General features: G+C 42.7%; 1 protein-coding gene across 2 annotated transcripts in view; it reads right to left on the reverse strand.

Annotated features, from left to right (window-relative positions):
• Positions 1 to 10,181: 10,181 nt before the first annotated feature.
• ASB4 (ankyrin repeat and SOCS box containing 4) overlaps positions 10,182 to 18,851 on the reverse strand; it is an 88,596-nt gene continuing 79,926 nt past the window's right edge. For both annotated transcript variants that reach the window (XM_033931092.1, XM_033931091.1), the window contains exon 5: positions 10,182 to 11,109. In XM_033931092.1, the coding sequence (XP_033786983.1) occupies positions 10,921 to 11,109 (189 nt within the window). In that variant the 3' untranslated portion in view covers positions 10,182 to 10,920. The remainder of the gene's footprint in view (positions 11,110 to 18,851) is intronic.

The following is an 18,851-nucleotide window of genomic DNA, read 5'->3' on the forward strand; positions in this document are numbered from 1 at the left end:
CAAGTGCATTCACTCTGTAGCCCCTCAATATCTCTTCTCACTTATCTCCCCCTATGCTCTCCCCATAAGCTCCGTCAGGTAAGTCCCTCTTATCTGTACCCTTCTCGTCCACAGCCAACTCCAGACTCCGTCCCTTCTTTCTTGCCATGCCGTATGCCTGGAACAGGCTGCCAGAGTCAATACATCATGCTCTGTCTCTAGCAGTATTCCAATCCAAACTTAAAGCCCACTCACCATCAGTTATCTTTACCCATCATTTATTTATTTAAAAATATATAAACTGGTCTTCGTGACATTTGGAGCATTGAGATAAAGCATCAAATTACTGCGTCTCAATGGCCACGAATCTGGACTTGGAGGATGAGATGTACGGTGTCTGCATCTATAAGACAAACGTGGTTTTTCTTGCTACATAGAGCATGTTGGACTCCAGTTAGATTACAGAAATTAGATAGTTCCAAGTCTAATAGATTCTGGCACTGCCATCTTGAACCTGGGACATTGGATCATTTATTATATTATTGTCCCTTGATACTTCAATTTTGAAGATCCATTTGGGATCAGGTAAACAAAGTAATGGAAAATCCAGTGGCACTAATATATGACACTGTGCTATTCGGCACTTTGATGAGAGCTAAAAGCCAAATATCATCTCATAATAATAAACTTCTCTTTAATATGACAGGGGTTGCCATACAGCTTATTTTAAGGAATTGGAAAAACTGGGATAGATTGAACTATAACTTTGGTTGGGAGTCTCTGTATCATGTTTTTAAAATGAAACGTATTATGGCTATACAACAGGGACATTACAAAAAGTTTCTGAAGTTTTGGGAGCCATTGACAAAATTTTGCAAAGAGTGATTGTTGATTTTGCCCTTTGGTCATGCATGTCAAGGGTGGGTGGGTGGGAGGGAAGGTTGGAAAATATTTTTTAATTCTTTAATTTGAGTGCAATTTTTGAATATGAATAGGGGGGGGGTGATATATCTATTTGTCATAGATTACAATTTGATTGATTTTAAGTGCTGTTATAGTGTAATAGGATTGTATAATATGTTGCACTTATGTATGGCTTAAGAATGAATAAAGATATTGTTTTACAAAAATTTACATACTGTATACAGCTATGCGGTTTCCATATCACAAAGAAGAAAAATAAAGAGGAACTGGAGCAAAAATCCACAGACACTACACCTTATATAAACGCTGAAGGTAAAGCTCAAGGCTTAACTACTGTATGTCTAAAGCATACAGTTGAAACAGATTTGCAGGGGAATTTGCCTCAGAAGCTACCGCACAATCACTACTCCAGACCTATGAAGGAGAACCCAAATTTCTCATTGGTTAACCTTCAATATTCTATCATAGGCAACCCCTGCTGTACCAGCTATAACGGTAAGGTAATTAAATATTAATCCAACAAGGTGCAAGCCACACTTATCTGTTGCTTAATGGCATACAGGCTTGATAATGTGGTACAGGCACTAATGAAAACTTCATCTCCAAACAGCCAATGAAGGCCAACATTTCATGATTACAGAATTATTTCTCCAGGGCTTTGCAGTTTACTGATGCTGAGAATCTCACATATCACATACATAAAATCTGATGCCGAGAGTTTCCTTATCACATACACAAAATCTTGTTTCCCTCTGATTATCACATAACATAGGGCTCCTTTTATCAAGTCGCATTAAACCGCCGGCCACGCTAGCCGCTAACGCTAGCCGCTAATGCCTGCCATGAGCAGGTGGTAGTTTTTTGGCCAGCGCGGGGGCTAGCGAATGATTAAAAGTCATGCGCGCTAACCCCACTAGCACGGCTTGATAAAAGGAGCCCATAGACATTTCAAGACAACATTGTTAATCGTCCCTGTTATAATAGGGATAGAGCACAAATTCAATCAATTCAGAAGTACAAACAAGCTTTAAATCATACATTGATGTCAGAAAAATTATAGAAGGCAATTATCAACTGAAATACATCTTAGCATAAGAAGGCATTGGCAAATAATTGAGTTTTCAGCATTTTCTTAAAATTCATCCTCCCCATATAAAACTGCAGGATACCAGGCAAGGCATTCCATAGTTGTACGCCAGCCACAGATATCAATGATTATCCGATCCTAGTATGCAAAGTTGACATTCTCCCCTCCAAATTTAATTTCATCCCATTTACATCTCTAAGGTTTCTTCTCGGTTTATAGATCTGGAGGAGTTTTTGTAAGATCTTTGGGAAAGCATGATACGATGTCTGATATATAATTGCAACAATCTTAAACTGCACTCTTTGTTGCATAGGTAACCAGTGTACTTTCTTCAACACAGGAGTTATCTGGGTATTTCTAGGAGCCCCTGTGATTAATCTTGCATCGGAGTTGATTAGCATTTGCAAAGCCCTCAACTTCCCTTTCACAACTCCTAGGTATAGTGAATTACAATAATCCACCCTACTCAAAATCAATGTCTGAACCACAGTACGGAAATCGTGTGCTGGTAATATTGGCTTCAATGTATAAAGCATTTGAAGTTGCATGTATCCCACCCTGATTATGTTTAATATTTGGTTTTCCATTGTCAAACAGCTATCTAAGCACACTCCCAGGACAGTCATCTCCTTTTTTACTGGCAGTTTTTCTCCCATAACAACCACATTTTTCAACTCAAAATTGTCTCTTTGATCTTTCACCAGCATTACCTCCATTTTGTTAACATTTTATTTCAAATCATGTTTACTTATCCAACTTCTGATCATTTCTTATACTTTTGCAAGCAAGGATCTATATTAGGGATGTCTTTTATCAGGAAGAAGAACAGAATATCATCGGCATATATTCTGTATTGCACACCCATCTCTTTAAATTTCTTCCCCAATGAGGCCATATACTGTAGAACAGGGATGTCAAAGTCCCTCCTTGAGGGCCACAATCCAGTCGGATTTTCAGGATTTCCCCAATGAATATGCATGAGATCTATGTGCATGCACTGCTTTCATTGTATGCTAATAGATCTCATGCATATTCATTGGGGAAATCCTGAAAACCCGACTGGATTGCGGCCCTCGAGGAGGGACTTTGACACCCCTGCTGTAGATGTTAAACAGCATTGCCAATAAGGCTGACCCTTGTGGGACTCCTTTTTTAACGTCCACTATTCTTGACACCACACCCTTACTTCTCACCCTTAAAGCTTTTTCATTTAGATAAGATGTGAACCATTTTAACACATCTCCTGTTAAACCTAGGTGTTTCAATTTCACTAATAAAATTTCTAAATTTACAGTGTCAAATGCACCAGAGACATCTAAGGATGCCATGAGATATTTGTTACTTTTTATCTATCCCTTCCCTCGAAGTCTCCAATACTGAGATCATTAACAATTTGACACTGTGCGCATGTCGGAATCCAAATTGGAACTCATCAAGGCAATTTTTATGTACCAGTATATCATCATTTAACCGATTCAATACCATTAGTATATCATCATTTAACCGATTCAATACTACTTTCTCGATTACTTTTCCTAAAAACGGAACTACAGAGATAGGTCGAAAGTTTTTTTAAATCCTCAACATCCAAACCCTTTTTCTTTAACAAAGGAGTTACAGTTGATTCCTTACGTGCCTTAGGTAATTCTCCTTCAGTTAAAGATTTGTCCTGAGATGTCCTGTCTGTCTATTGAATGTTAAATGTACAGCGCTGCATATGCCTTTCAGCGCTGTAGAAATGAGAAATACTAGTAGTAGTATGAAAAGTTGAGAGCCAGACAGGAGCTGCTGCCAAACATTTTAGACTCCCATAAAGGAAAGTGTGAGATGCAACCAAATCAGTTTGAAGTAATTTCACATTATTTTTTTTCTCTTTTTTTTTTTTATAACATTTTGTTTTTGTAATATTTTGACTATTTTTCCCTAGATCTATTTAAATTTGATATTCTATTTTCAAGAAACACTAACCAATGCACAATGTAAGATTCAACCAGGCGGGAGAGGCTCCTGCTTGGCTAAATTGTGCTGGCCAGCCCTAGAACACATATTCAGTACTGTGCAAGTAAAGCATTCTATAAATAAAATCCAGCATATCAAAATGCTCTGGTATCCTTTTACAAAGCCGTGCTAGCAATTCCCATTTGGCAAATGTGATAAAACCTATAGGAATTGAATGGGCTTCGTCACATTTGTCGCACAGGAATCACTAACATACCTTTGTAAAAGGAACCCAGAGTCTGGATTGTCTCACCAAACGTCCTCCCTCGGCGGAGAGGGGGCTGGGCAGCTGAACACGTGGCCATTGGGCGCGCCGCCCCGGAGCCCTGGCCGGGCTCAGCGCGAGCCGCCATCCCCCACGCGGAGGAAAGGAATCGCTGGCCCTGCGCGCCAGCGCCTCGTGGCGCCGTTCAAACGCTGAAGACGCCGCGGGCCGCCATGTGCCGGAGCGCCGTTCTTGTGCCGTAGCTGCCCCGAGCAGCCGGCCCCAACGCGGCCCGATGCCTGGGGGGGGGGGGAGGGAGAGGCCGGCCCCGAACGCTGTCGCAGCGCCAACGCGACCCGCGCCCTAGGATGGAAGGAGTCGCCGGCTCAGAGACGCCGGCGCGGCCGACGCCGAGACTCCTCTCCCGCGGCGACTCCTCTCAAGCAGCCCCCCCCCCCCATCCTTTACCCTGCCACAGCCGCACGCGGGGAGAGCCGGGAAGCAGAGCGCAGGGAAAGCGCGACGCTCCCAAGCCGGACACGTGCGCCCGTGCGGGCGGACCGCCCCTTTCCGCCCTCCCTAACATCGGGAGCCGAAGCGGGGTCCACCACCTAGGACCGGAAAGCCCGGATGAAGCAGAATGTGGCCCACTGCCGCGTGGCCACCAAAGAAAAAAATTTTTTTACCTGGATCGTTGGTTAGTAGATTTAAATTGAATGGTTGTATGTTCAAGTATATATTTTATTTTAAAGAAGCTGGTTGGCGGTGGAGCTATATAGAGAAGGAAAATGCTGCCTCCTTCTCCTAGCTCTGGCGTCGCCGAAAAGGGTGCGTCCCCCTTCCCACTCCTCTTTTATCTAACCCCCCCCCCTTTCCTCCGCCCCCCCCCCTGCTAATGGCAACGGCTTCGGCCGATTTGCCATCGCTCCTCCCTATGGGGATCGGAGCTGATTCTTAACTTTTGTTTTTTAAAACCATAGAAACACAGAAAAAAAGGCAGATAAAAACCATATGGCCTATCAAGTCTGCCCATTCTTGCTATCTACTATCCCTTCCTCTCCCTTAGCGATCCAATGTACTTGTCCCAAGCTTTCTTGGATGCAAATAAAGTTTTTTGTTTCTACCACAAAGACATTCCACAAATTCATCACCCTTTCTTTAAAGAAGTATTCCTTCAGATTACTTTGCAATCTATTCCATGTCAACCATGTAGATATTTAAACATCTCTATCATATCTCACCGCTCTTTCCTTTCTTCTAAAGTATACTGTACAGATTGAGATCTTTAAATCTTTCCCCATACACTTTATGACAAAAAACATTAACCAATTTAGTGGCCACCCACTGGACCAACTTCAACCTCGTTATTGAGATTGGGATTGTAGAGGGATATGCTTCATTATAAATACCAAACATATTTCTATGTTTGCCTTTCAAACGTGGAGGGGCATAATCAAAAAAAGTCCATTCTCAAAAAATCCGGCCAAAATATATATATATATATTTTTTTTTACAATCGTCTACTTCTACATCCAAGTCAAAAACACCTAGAACAAGACTTTTTGGACATGGGTGGGGTCAGCAACGTAATGGACTGGACGCCCAGACATGGCAATAGAGTAGTGTGGCACCTTACAGGGCACTGCTGCAAACTTCACAAAAAAGGTGCCACATAAACATCTCAGCACAATTCCCTTATAGGTCATCCCCAAAACCTACTAGACCCACATGTCTACCACCCCAATAGCCCTTATGGCTGCAGATATCACCTATATGGCAGTATAATAGGGTTTGGGTAGGTTTTTTTGGGGGGGTGCACGTTTCACCATGAATGCAGTGGTTAGAGTGGCTTATGGGCCTGAGTCCTTATCTCAATGGTTCACTAGCTCACCCCCAGACTACTTAAGCCACCTCTGTGCAGCTCTACTAGGCTTTCCTATGCCAGGTGCTGATGTTCTGGAGGCAGGCATGCACATTTTTATTCTGATTTTTATGGTATTGTGAGTGGGTCAGTGATCACTGAGGCAGTGTTTGGGAGTCTGTACTTTGTGTCTGCAGTGGTTATCTGGTCACTTTGGATACCTTGGGGGCACTTAGACCTGTTTTTAGATCGTCTACGTACAAGTTCTGTCTAGGCAGTCTCATTAAACTTTTAGTTATACTTGCAGTACGACTACGTCTATGTCAACCCACGTCCCTCCCAAATCTCGCCCTCACCACTCCTCCTAAAACACCCCTTTCAGCTCTGGGCATAGAGAAGCACTAAAAAGGCCTAAACTGTTTTTAGATACGTCTAAAACCCATTTTGATTCTCGGCACTTAGACAACCTTTTTGATCGTCCAAGTGCCAATTTAGGCGGGATTTTAGACATATTTCCGTTTCGATTATGAGTCCCATAGCTTCTAATTAAACATACTTCAGCAACACGTTCCTCTTTTATCAAAGTAAACATAGGATACCTAATTTCACAGCAATGGAACCCTATCTTTCATATAAATAATAGGCCACCTGCCCGTCTCCCACTTCCTTAGGTTTTTTTTTTCTTCAATACAAAAAATAAGTTTTGTTCCCTTTCCTTACTTCTTATAGGGCTCTACACTTTCTCATGTTAGAACAACCCTCCAAACACAATGCATTATCCTCTTAGAAGTTTGCTCTTACTCAAGCCTTTCCCTCAATCTTCCTTTGCACTCCTTTGAGTTACCCAAGGGAGTCTAATGCCAAGCTAAGTTCCCTTCCCTCTCTTCCATACAGTGTACTAACTAGGTGACAGGCTTTATGCTTCCTCTCCCTTACTCTTTAGAGTTTCATTTTCCTGTTCATGTACAAGAGGGTGCTAAAAAGTTCTCAGCCCAACCAACTTCCTAAATTCTGAGTGTTATTTTTTCTACTGTAGCTGAAAAGAGTGTTATCTTATTTTGCAAAGTGACAATTTACAGAATCGTAATGCAATTGTTTCAGATCATTGATTGAACCATGTCAATGAAAAGTGAGTCATTTTCAAGTGTGGAACTCCAAACCATCATGAAGTTCCTATTACTGCAGACGAAAACGCCAATGGAAATCCATGAATGTACGATGCAAACATTAAATGACAAATGGCCATCATACTTCAAAGTGAAGAAGTAACATAGTAACCTAGTAGATGACGGCAGATAAAGACCCGCATGGTCCATCCAGTCTGCCCAACCTGATTCAATTTAAAATTTTTAATTTTTTCTTCTTAGCTATTTCTGGGCAAGAATCCAAAGCTTTACCTGGTACTGTGCTTGGGTTGCAAGCTATCAGTATGGAGATTTTTAAACCAAAAATGTATTTATTTATTTATTTATTTAAGTATTTATATACCACTTATAGCCAAAGTGGTTTACATTCAGGTATTGAAGCATTTTCCCCTATCTGCAGCAAGGTCTGGGAGGCTTCAAACAGTGTCAACTCCTGAAATTGTTGACCATGTCCATGACCTGATTTTGGCAGATCAGCAAATATTAGCTAAAACAATTGCTGAGACACTACAGATATCCAGGGAACATGTTGGACGTATAATCCATGAACAGCTGGGTATGCAGGAGCTGTCAGCCAAGTGGGTGCCCAAATGTTTGAATGCTGATGTGAAATGATATCAAGTGGACACTTCCAAGTTGATTTGCAGCATTTCCAGTGAGCTGGTGCCAACGTTTTAGCACAACTAGTTACTGTTGATGAAACATGGTTACACCACTATGATCCTGAGACAAAGTAATAGTCCATGCAATGGTGGTACTCAGATTCTCCAAGACCAATGAAATTCAATACCCAAATGTCAGCAGAAAAGGTCATAGCTACAGTGTTTTGGGATCAGGAAGGAGATATAATGATTATTTTCCAAGAGATCAAACAGTTAATGCAGAATACTACTGTAACTTGCTGTGTGGATTAAAGAAGGCATTGAAAGAAAAATGGAAAGGGAAGCTGTGTTAAGGAGCTCACAAGGTTGGCAAAACGTTGGATGTTTTGATGCAGTTGGGGTTTCAGTGCATAGATCATCCACTCTACTCACCAGATCTTGCTCCATCTAACTATTTTCTGTTTCCAAACCTTAAAAAGAGTTTGAAAGGGCCACAATTTTCAAGTGATTCAGAGGTGATTGCAACAGAAGAACAGTATTTCAGTGACCAGATATCAGAGTATTTTTTTGGAAGGGTTACAGAAACTTCAGACATGATGTGCCAAGTATGTTGAACTTAGGAGTGAATATGTAGAATAACGTGTAAGTTTCATGGCTACATGTCATTCCCTTCTTGGCTGAGCTAACTTTTTAGCACCCCCTTGTAAATAACATGCATAATAAAGCATTATCAACAACTAGAAAACAAGCAAATAGATTCCATTTATCTAGTTCTTAAATAAATGTTATAAAAACTGCCTCCATCCAGCTTCATACACGAGACTACTAAACTGTGCAAAAGATACTGGTTTGAAGAAGTAATCTATGAAACTCTTGTAACATGCTATGTGATTTAATTACTCTTAATTCTTGAGAATTCCATAAATCTGGGCCTGCCACAGAAAAAAATCTTGGCACGTGAATGCACATACTGAACTTGTTGAAATGATGGGATCCTTATTCACTGTTCATAATTGAAAAGGTGGTCTATAAATATGCAATGGAGATGCATTATGAGGGTACATTGCACAGAACCTTATGAATTATTGTATGTTAAACAGATTTGTATACACTGGAAGTGGTGCATTCAAACTCATCTCATGCATATTCATTATGGATATCCAGAAAACCTGATTGGCTAGGTTTGTCTCAAGGACTAGGTTGAGACCCTGGATCAATCCAGGGCCCACAACATCTAACAAATATGAGGGGTGCTGAAATATTTTCAGCCCAACCAAGAAGAGTATGACGTGGATATGGTTCAATCAATGATCTGAAACAATGTCAAAATATAGAAGTTTGTTTCTACAAATTGGCACTTACCTCCTCCTTTACTAACACGTAGCATGGGCTTTGGTGCCGACAGTGATGGTAACTGCTCTGACGCTCATAGGAATTTTATGAGCGTCAGAGCAGTTACCGCTGCTGCCAGCTCTAAAACCCATGCTACGCGATAGTAAAGGAGGGGGTTAATGAAATAAGATAACACTTTTTTCAGCTATAATGGCAAAATAATGCTCAGAATTTAGGAAGTTGGATGGTTGGGCTGAGAACTTTTCAGTACCCCCTCGTACAGAAGGGCCCCCATATCCACTGATTCTGTATTCGCGGTTTCAATTATCTGTGTTTCACACCGGCCTGAGCACCAAACGCTCCCCCCATACTCTACCCTCCAGTGTCCCTCAGCGTACCAAATCTTCACTGGCAGCAAGCATCTCCTGCCTGCTGTTCACGTTGATCTGAGCTCCCTCTTTCTGACATTACATCCGGCTCACTGTGGGCATGGTGTAGATTGCAGGGGATATGCACGGTGATCAGGCCATGATAAACTGCGTTATAATAGCTTTTGCTATTATCAGTGGTTTCATGTAACCACGATAGGTCTTGGAACCTATTACTTGCGGATACAGGGATCCTACTGTACGTGCAATTATGTTCTGGTCTGAAGAAAGTGTTGTGAATGATTTGCATGTGTAAGTATGAAGATTAGTACATCAATGTCCCAATGTGCTTAGATTCAAAATGAAAGAAATGACAAAGTAAGAGGGATTTTCATAAATGTTAACTATATAATGCCCCCTTCATGGGGCCCCCTGAGGCCTGACCTGGCTGGAGACCCTGAAAGCAGTCTCTGTTGGTCCCTCACTATGCTCTCGGTGCCTCCATCTGGGGAAAAGAAATGTTAGCGGGTGGGTTCACCCTCTTCTCCCCCCAGGAAAAATCCAAAAAAGCCTCTGTGAACAAGGTTGGCTAATAAATTAAACTGATTTATTTGAACTATATACTTAAATTCAAGCTTTTATTTTCTGACTAAAAGGATATGTTTTGAAAAAGAGGGGATGATTCCTTGAAAAAATCTTACAGCGAAACATATTGGAAGGAGTCCCCGCCAACATAAAGCTATGTGTTTAAAGTAAATTTTGTGCATTAGCGTAATAAGAAAGTTCTTTTATGAAGGTGGAATAATGAGACAGTTCTGCCAATATCTAAAAAAATAAAAAGCTTGCATGTAAATGTTTAAAGACCTATGAAGAAAGATAGTGCACGTATACCCAGTGATATGGTTGTTCCTGGGCTTCACTGCTGAGGTCTATTTAGTATTTAAAAGACAATTTTGTATCTGATATATATTGGACAATTTTGTAAGTTTTGATGTTTATATATTTAAGTCCAATTATTATTTATTAAAAGAGCCACTATACATAAAGCATAATAAATAAAATAACTCAGCAATGCTAGGAAAAAACCTGCCAGAACTAGTATTACGATAATCTAAAACTAAAAGTAAAAACAAGGACAAAAGATATTAATTCACAAGTCTACACATAACTCTGCAATAGTTTGCAACTCAACTAACAGTCATTAGCCCTCATTGTGACAGAACCGTATCCTATCACATCCTCAGCTTTCATAGATTTCAATGGAACCAACTTCTAAATATCAAAATTACTCTCAATCACATTGACTTGGGAGGTTCATAGGTATGTCGCTGAAAAGAAGACATATTCCAGATGATGTGAACAGCTCTGGGTTTCCCCTAGAAGAGTGCTGCTATTGAATTCTTTTTCATTGTCTATATTTCAGTAGATTATTCCTTCTGGTTCCAGAAGCAGATATTTCTTCAACTGTTGTGGTAATAAAAGCAGAGGGATAGCTTGTTGGCACCTCCTGGTCAATGTTGCTCGAACAGCACACCTGGCTAGATGCATTAGTGACCTTGGAGAGTTACCGCAAGCTGTGAAGAGAGATTCATAAAATTTCCAGTGCCTCTGTAACAAATGAAAATAAATAATCAGAAAGTGAAATAAAAAAAACTTTGTTTGTAGTTTTAATTATTGCTGACTAGTTCTGGAGAACTAGGATCAAATTTAATCCCAGCAACCTGTATAAATGATTAGGTGGAGTAGGAGAAGAGGGACCTCCTCTATATAGTCCTTTAACTTACTGAATTATTGATATACTTCAGATGTCCCTGTTAGAGAGACTCTGTACACTTCTCCCTCCGTATTCGCTGTGATAGGGGATTAACAGAACCACAAATACAGAAAAACCACAAATAACTTTTTCAAATGTTATGCGCTGTTTTCTATTAAAAACCATCGTGAAAATAGTGAAACCACAAATAACATGGTGGGAGACCTGGTCTGTTCCTGAAGGAGAGGCAAAACATGGTGAAGAAAGTGCTGGGAATCAGCGATTTTCTCTGTAAACGCTTGGAATCAGTGATTTCTCTAAGCAAGCTGATGTAATATGGGGGAGGAGCCAGCAAGCTAAAAACCGTGAATAATCGAAACTGCGAATGCTGAAACTGTGAATACGGAGGGAGAAGTGTATAGCGTTTAGCAGGATACATGAAGTACTTATTACCTAGGACATGGAGCCTGTTGTATAATACGTACAAGGGACACCAGCAAATATATCCTATAAGAGGATTAATTTCACAAACCTACACATAGCAGGGTGGGATCAGGAGTGCTTGGGGAGAAGGAGAGATGAGGAGAGGGGAGTCTGTTGTCTTGGTTTTGTTTTATATTTTTAGAATAGTGTATGTGGATTTGTTACCTGTCCAGTACTGTAGATGAGCAGGCTCTAAATCTTTTAATGATGAAATACATAGACTAGAGTAGTATCTCATGGGCATTACATGTGTATATGCTGAGAATGACACTTGTAAGTGCCCAACATGCAATATATAGTATGTGTATTTGCCAGTGAATACAGGTGTAACAGCTGGATTTCACAAAACCAGATGTACCATATATACTTGAATATAAGTTGATCTGAATATATGTCGAGACACCCCATTTTCCACCCCATAAAGGAGGAAAAATGGTTGACTCAAATATAAGTCGGGCAGCTTAATATTCAAGTGCCCTGCCCTGTCAGGCTCTGCACCCAGCCCCTTCCCTGCTAAGCTCTGCACCTAGCCCCCTTCCCTCTCTCCCCTGTCAGGCACTGCACCCAACCCCTTCCTTCCCTCCCTCCCCTGTCAGGCTCTGCACCCAGCATCCTTCCTTCCTTCCCCTGTCAAGCTCTGCACCCTCCCTCCCTCCCAGGCTCTGCACACTGTCCCCCTCCCTGCCCTATCCTCATACCTCCTCCGCCGATCCCTGATGTTCCAGAGGTGCAGCGGGCAGGAACAAGCTTTCCACACTCCTGCCCTGCTGGTAACCAGCTGCCACTAGATCGGGTTTCATCGGCCACATAGCAGCACCGAGGAGGAGTGCAATTTGGCGCTGCTGCTCGGCGCTGAGAGGCTTCCTTACTGGCTCCCACAAATTCTACTTACATTTTTATTAACTTTCTACTTTTGTTTTCTTATATAAAGATTAAGGAAAATGTAAGTGTTTTGAGCAATCCCTGGACTGGCCTATAGTTTTGGAAGTGAGCAAAAAGAGTGGTTCTAGGTGCTAACAGCCTTTGAGGCTTGCTGGTTCTGACCCCAGGAATTCTTTATCCCATGGGTGGGAGACTTCACCAGAGCAATTTTATGTCCAATAAAGAATGTATCCTTGTTCCCCCCTAGTGGATCCATACCTAATACATCATAGATCAGGGGGCTACATATAATATTTTAGGGGAGGAGGGTTCATTTAGCTTAATGATTTTAGTTTTCAGAAAACAATATACAGTAGAATGAAAATTGAAATGGCAACCTAGTATCATAAGGCCACATTAACATAATATAATCATTACATAGAGGTGAGACTTTTACAACTGGGCACCTCCATTTAGAATCCCCATGACCATGCAATAAGAGATTATTCTATAATGGAAGTTATGTTTATGTTTTATTAAAATTTGTTATACTGCTCCAGATTCAAGTTCCACGCAGTTTACAAAATACATAAAATTTTAAAAGGAAAAGAACTGCATAATTAAAAGATAGACCTAATAAAAAATATTCACACAAAGTAGCAAATTAAACAGCAATATGTAATTGTTCTAGGTGAATTCATCATCTGCCAAAATGTAATAAACTAATAAATATTGTGACAAACCCTAGACCAGTCCTGGATTTGTCCCAGAGGGATTTAGAAAAAATACATGTCCCTTGGTCAGAAAAGCCGACCAAATTAATGCCAGAAACCCTAAGGCAGCTGTCTACTCCTCAAAGCTTAAGGAAGAACAAGATAGAGACTTGTCCAGTAGTAACAATCAGGAAGTCCCCTTACCAGAATAAACCTGTTACAAAGCCTGGCAAGTCTGCAGTTTCCAAAAAGAAGCATGTCCCTTTAAGAAAGCCCCAGTGCAGAGAGTATAGGAAAAGTCACACTCTACACTAAGTCCCATCCCCTTCCCAGGAGGTGTAGGCATGGTGCTGGTAGTCTTAAGGAGGGAGCCCTGAACCAGAAAGAGAGGAAGGAACATGGGAAGTGGAACTGTCCACTAGAAGTTTAGCAAGGCAGCGAGGTGGAAATGGCTGAAGAGGGAGAGCAACCTCTGCTTCAAACCACTGATGGGCCAGAAGGAATTGAGGAAATGGACACATCTGAATTGCCAGTGGAACTCCTGCAGCCTCAAGAAAGCAAGGAGGTGGGTCATAAGAACATAAGAATTGCCGCTGATGGGTCAGACCAGTGGTCCATCATGCCCAGCAGTCCATTCACGTGGCAGTCCTCTGGTCAAAAACCAGCACCCTAACTGAGACTAGTCCTACCAGCATACGTCCTTGTTCATTATGAACTTGTCTAACTTTGTCTTGAATCCCTGGAGGGTGTTTTCCCCAATGACAGACTCCGAAAGAGTGTTCCAGTTTTCTACCACTTCCTAGTTCTGTGAGAGAAAAAGAACCAGAATTGTTTTTGTTTTGATGGATTTATTTTGCTGAAATGGCAGAGAATTATAATAAGAGAAAGAGAATGAGAGAGGGTTATCTTTTTTCTTTTTTTTCCTCTCCCTTCTGAGAGACTGTGCATAAACTGCTGCACAGTTCAGCTGGGAACCTTTATAAGGAAAAGAAAATGACTGTGTTTTGCTAGCACGGACATTACATTCTTGTTTTTGCTACTAACATTTTATCAAGCAAGGCTGAGAGCCTGCATGGGGTAGAACTCCAGTTAAAGTGGTCAGAGACTTGCTAGACAATTCAATCAAGAAAATTATAACTGAGTTCTCAGTGTTTTGTGTTTGCATGAATGAAGCTTTGATTTTTACCTGCCAAGAGTGAGCTGCACTTATCCCCTGCTTATTAGAATTTTGAAACTGCCACAATTTGAGAGAACCTACATATTCAGGCAAGAGGAAAGAGAATCTGTATTTTGATTGCCAGGGTAGGGTTTTTGTGACTCAGAGGGTTTTTGCTTTCCAAGTATAAAGTAACAGGTTCCTTAGTTCTCCTGTAATGATCTTAGGGGGGTGGAGGGTTCCAGCAGGAGGGACTGGGCATCCTTTCTGCTGGGGGATGTCTCAAGGGGGTGGATGGGTTTCCAGCAGGAGGGAGTGGTCAACCTTCCTGCCGGAAAATGCCTCAGGGGGTGGCAGCAGGAAGGATTGGGCATCCCTCCTGCCGGGGGATATATTGGGGTGGTAGTGGCAAGAGGAATTTGGAACTCCTCCTGCCGCAGACATTCAGGGGTGGGGGGAGCTTCACAAGTTCCAGCAGGAGGGAGTGGGCATCCTTCCTGCTGGTCATCTTCATGGGGGGGAGGGGGAACGGCAGGGAGATTCTCTTGCCAAGATCAGTTCAGCGGCCGCATCTATTTGAAATGTATGCCAGGATTTTGCTGGCCTACTTTTCAGGCACCTATCACTGCCCTAGGGAGATGCCTAGGGCTGCCTAAGCTCGCCTAAGGCCTCTTCCAGGTGAAACAACACCCATGAGCCTTGGGCAAACTTAGGTGGTCCTACACACCTCGTTGGGCTCGTGAAGACGCCTACAATGTAGGCAGCCTACCTCGGGGTGTTTTTGTTTTTAAACATGCGTCCCGTTTAGTTGGTTAGACAATAATAGGACACCATTTATTGGTGGAACATAGGGAGAGGGGAGACATGATCGAGACATTTAAGTACCTCACGGGACGTGTCAAGTGGAGGATGATATTTTCTTTCTCAAGGGACCCTCGGCCACAAGAGGGCACCCGCTCAAACTCAGGGGTGGAAAATTTCATGGCGACACCAGAAAGTATTTCTTCACAGAGAGAGTGGTTGATCATTGGAACAAGCTTCCAGTGCAGGTGATCGAGGCAGACAGCGTACCAGACTTTAAGAATAAATGGGATACCCATGTGGGATCCCTACGAGGGTCAAGATAAGGAAATTGGGTCATTAGGGCATGGACAGGGGGTGGGTAAGCAGAGTGGGCAGACTTGATGGGCTGTAGCCCTTTTCTGCCGTCATCTTCTATGTTTCTATGTTTTTATATGTTTCTATGTTTCATTTCGTCAATGTGTTGCCCAATCCTATAGAACTCATCTTGCTCAGCAACCTGCGGTATGGTACGCTATCGAATGCTTTACTGAAGTTCAGGTATACGATGTCCAGGGATTCCCCAACATCCAGCTTCCTCGTCACCCAGTCAAAGAAGCTGATCAGGTTGGATTGGCAGGATCTCTCCTTAGTAAATCCATGTTGACGGGAATCCTGTAGATTCTCCTCGTTCAGGATCGTATCCAATTGGCATTTGATTAGAGTTTCCATTAGTTTGCACACTATTGATGTGAGACTCACCGGTCTGTAGTTTGCTGTCTCCATCTTGGAGCCTTTCTTGTGGAGTGGAATGACGTTAGCCGTCTTCCAGTCCAACGGGACATTACCCGTACTAAGGGAGAGATTGAAGAGTGCGGATAGCGGTTCCGCCAAGACATCACACAACTCCCTGAGCACCCTGGGGTGTAGGTTGTCAGGCCCCATTGCCTTGTTAACCTTAAGCTTTGACAGCTCGCAGTAGACACCGCTGGGTGTAAACTCGAAATTACTAAACGGGTCATCTGTGTCAACCCTTGTCTGTAGCTGAGGGCCAAGTCCTGGCGCCTCGCGGGTGTGCAGAAGTATTTATTTAACAGTTGGGCTTTTTCCGAGTCCGCTTCTACATAGTCTCCTTCTGGTTTCCTAAGACGTACTATCCCGCCTGAGTTCTTATTTCTGTCACTGATATACCTGAAGAAGGATTTATCTCCTTTCTGGATGTTCTTCGCTAGAGATTCCTCCAGGCGGAATTTGGCCTCCTTAACTGCTGTTTTGACGGCTTTTGACTTGGCCAGATAGACTTCCCTAGAGTCCTGTTTTCCTGATTGTTTGTAAGAGATGAATGCTTTTTTCTTCTCCTTGATGAGGTCCGAAATCTCCGCAGAGAACCACTGTGGCTTATTGTTCCTTCGCCTTTTACTTACTGATTTAACATAGCGGTTTGTTGCTTCTTGTATGGTGGCTTTCAAAATCGACCACATTTCTTCCACGTTATCGGTTTCTGCTTGGCTTTGTAGCACCTGGTGAACGAAGTCTCCCATTTCTTTGAAGTCTGTGTCCTTGAATTTGAGGACCTTGGTCAGTGTGGTAGATTTAGTGAAACCTTTCCTGAGATTGAACCATACCATGTTGTTGTCACTGGAGGCCAATGTGTCGCCCACCGAGACCTCTGCGACACTTTCTCCATTGGTAAGTATCAGGTCCAGTATTGCCTGATCCCTTGTTGGTTCCAACACCAGTTGCCTGAGTCTTTCTCCCTTCATAGAGTTTAATAGCCTACTGCTGCTGCCGGAAGCAGAGGAAAGCGTGTCCCAATCCACATCAGGCATGTTGAAGTCACCTAACAATACTGTGTCCCCACACAAGGTGATATTCTCTATATCTCCGATTAATTCCATATCTAGGTCATCCTGTTGTCTTGGGGATCTGTATATTACACCAAGATACAGGCATTTGTCCTTCCCTCTGGCCAAATTTACCCAAAAGGATTCCCTAGTGTAGTAGATAGCTGTGATTCTGGTGACCTTAATGTCATCTTTAGTATATAATGCTATACCTCCTCCCATTTTGCCCTCCCTGTCCCGGCGAAGCAAGTTGTAACCCGGTATGACCATGTCCCACCCGTGGGAATCCATGAGCCAGGTCTCAGATATCGCCACCACATCCAGGTCGGCATTCCTAATTTCTGTTTCTAATTCCAGGATCTTGTTTCCCAGACTGTGGGCGTTTACGTACATAGCCCTCCATGTTGTATGTTTGTTACGTCTCAGTGGGGATGTTCCCGCTTGAGCTACTTGGACACCTTTAGCATTATTCGCATGTTTTGTACTTTCCCTAGACCCAGAGTTACAACGTGCACCTATCCCGGACTCCCCAGATCCATAACTACTGTGTGTTCCTATCCCAGACTCGGAAATGTGTGTACCCTGTGGAGGTATTCCCGCTTGGGCTACTTGAACTCCTTTAGAACAATTTGCAATGTGTGTTCTCTCGCTGGACCCAGAATTACAATGTGTATTCCCTCTAGACCCAGAATTACAATATGTATTCCCCTTAGACCCAGAATTACAATGTGACCCAGAATTATAATGTGAGCCAACCCCAGACTCGAAAGTGTGTATACTCTCCCCTGACCCAGATCGGTGTTTACTTACCTTAGTCTCAAAAAAGTATTGGCAGCTTAGCTCGCCAGGTAGGTTGTTTGTGCCCGTACCCTCCCCCAACTTACCTAGTTTAAAGCCCTGTGTAGTAGGCGGGCTAGACGGTGTCCAAGGACGTTCTTCCCTCTTCTGGTCAGGTGTAACCCGTCTGGTCACTGTAGTCCTTGCAATGCCTCTCCATGGTGCAAGAACCCAAAGTTTATCTCCTTGCACCATCCCTGCAGCCAGTCATTTGCCCTGTGGATGCGATCCTCCCTGGCACTGCCCTTGCCCCTTACTGGGAGGATCGAAGAGAAGACCACCTGCACATCCATCCTCCTCAGCTTCTCACCCAGGGCTCTGAAGTCTTCAGGTATGCTCTCCGGGGTGCTCCTGACGGTGTTGTTGGTTCCGACGTGGATGAGAATCATGGGGAAGTGATCATGGGGCTTGATGAATCTGTCCAGGCAAGCGGTTACATCTCGGATCCTGGCCCCTGGCAAACAGCAGACCTCTCTTTATTGCAGGTCTGATCTACAAATTGGACCCTCGGTGCCCCTCAGCAGCGAATCCCCGATGACCAGATCCTGATCCTACTGCCCCCTATGACACAACAACAGACTAGAATGGGACTCCCTCTAACCCCCAGCCCCTTTATTCCATCCATTGCACATGTGGTTCAAACAAAGTCTTCTTCCTATATTATTTATATGTACCAAGAGGAAGACCTCACTTTTTTGATAGCCAAAACACAATAATGTTGGGTATATCGTCTCTATAGTTCTTTACTCGTTTTAAATAGGTAAATAAATTCAACACAGAGAGTACTTCTTGGGAATTCAGATTACCACCCCTATCACTCAGATACAGGTGGTGGGATTCTTCACCATTCCTAGTATCTCATCTGGTGCATTTCATATTGTATATTTTTTTATATATATGATTTATTTTCTATAGAAAATAGA

The sequence above is a fragment of the Geotrypetes seraphini genome, chromosome 2 (genome assembly GCF_902459505.1).
Source record: "Geotrypetes seraphini chromosome 2, aGeoSer1.1, whole genome shotgun sequence".
NCBI classification, from domain to species: Eukaryota; Metazoa; Chordata; class Amphibia; order Gymnophiona; family Dermophiidae; genus Geotrypetes; species Geotrypetes seraphini.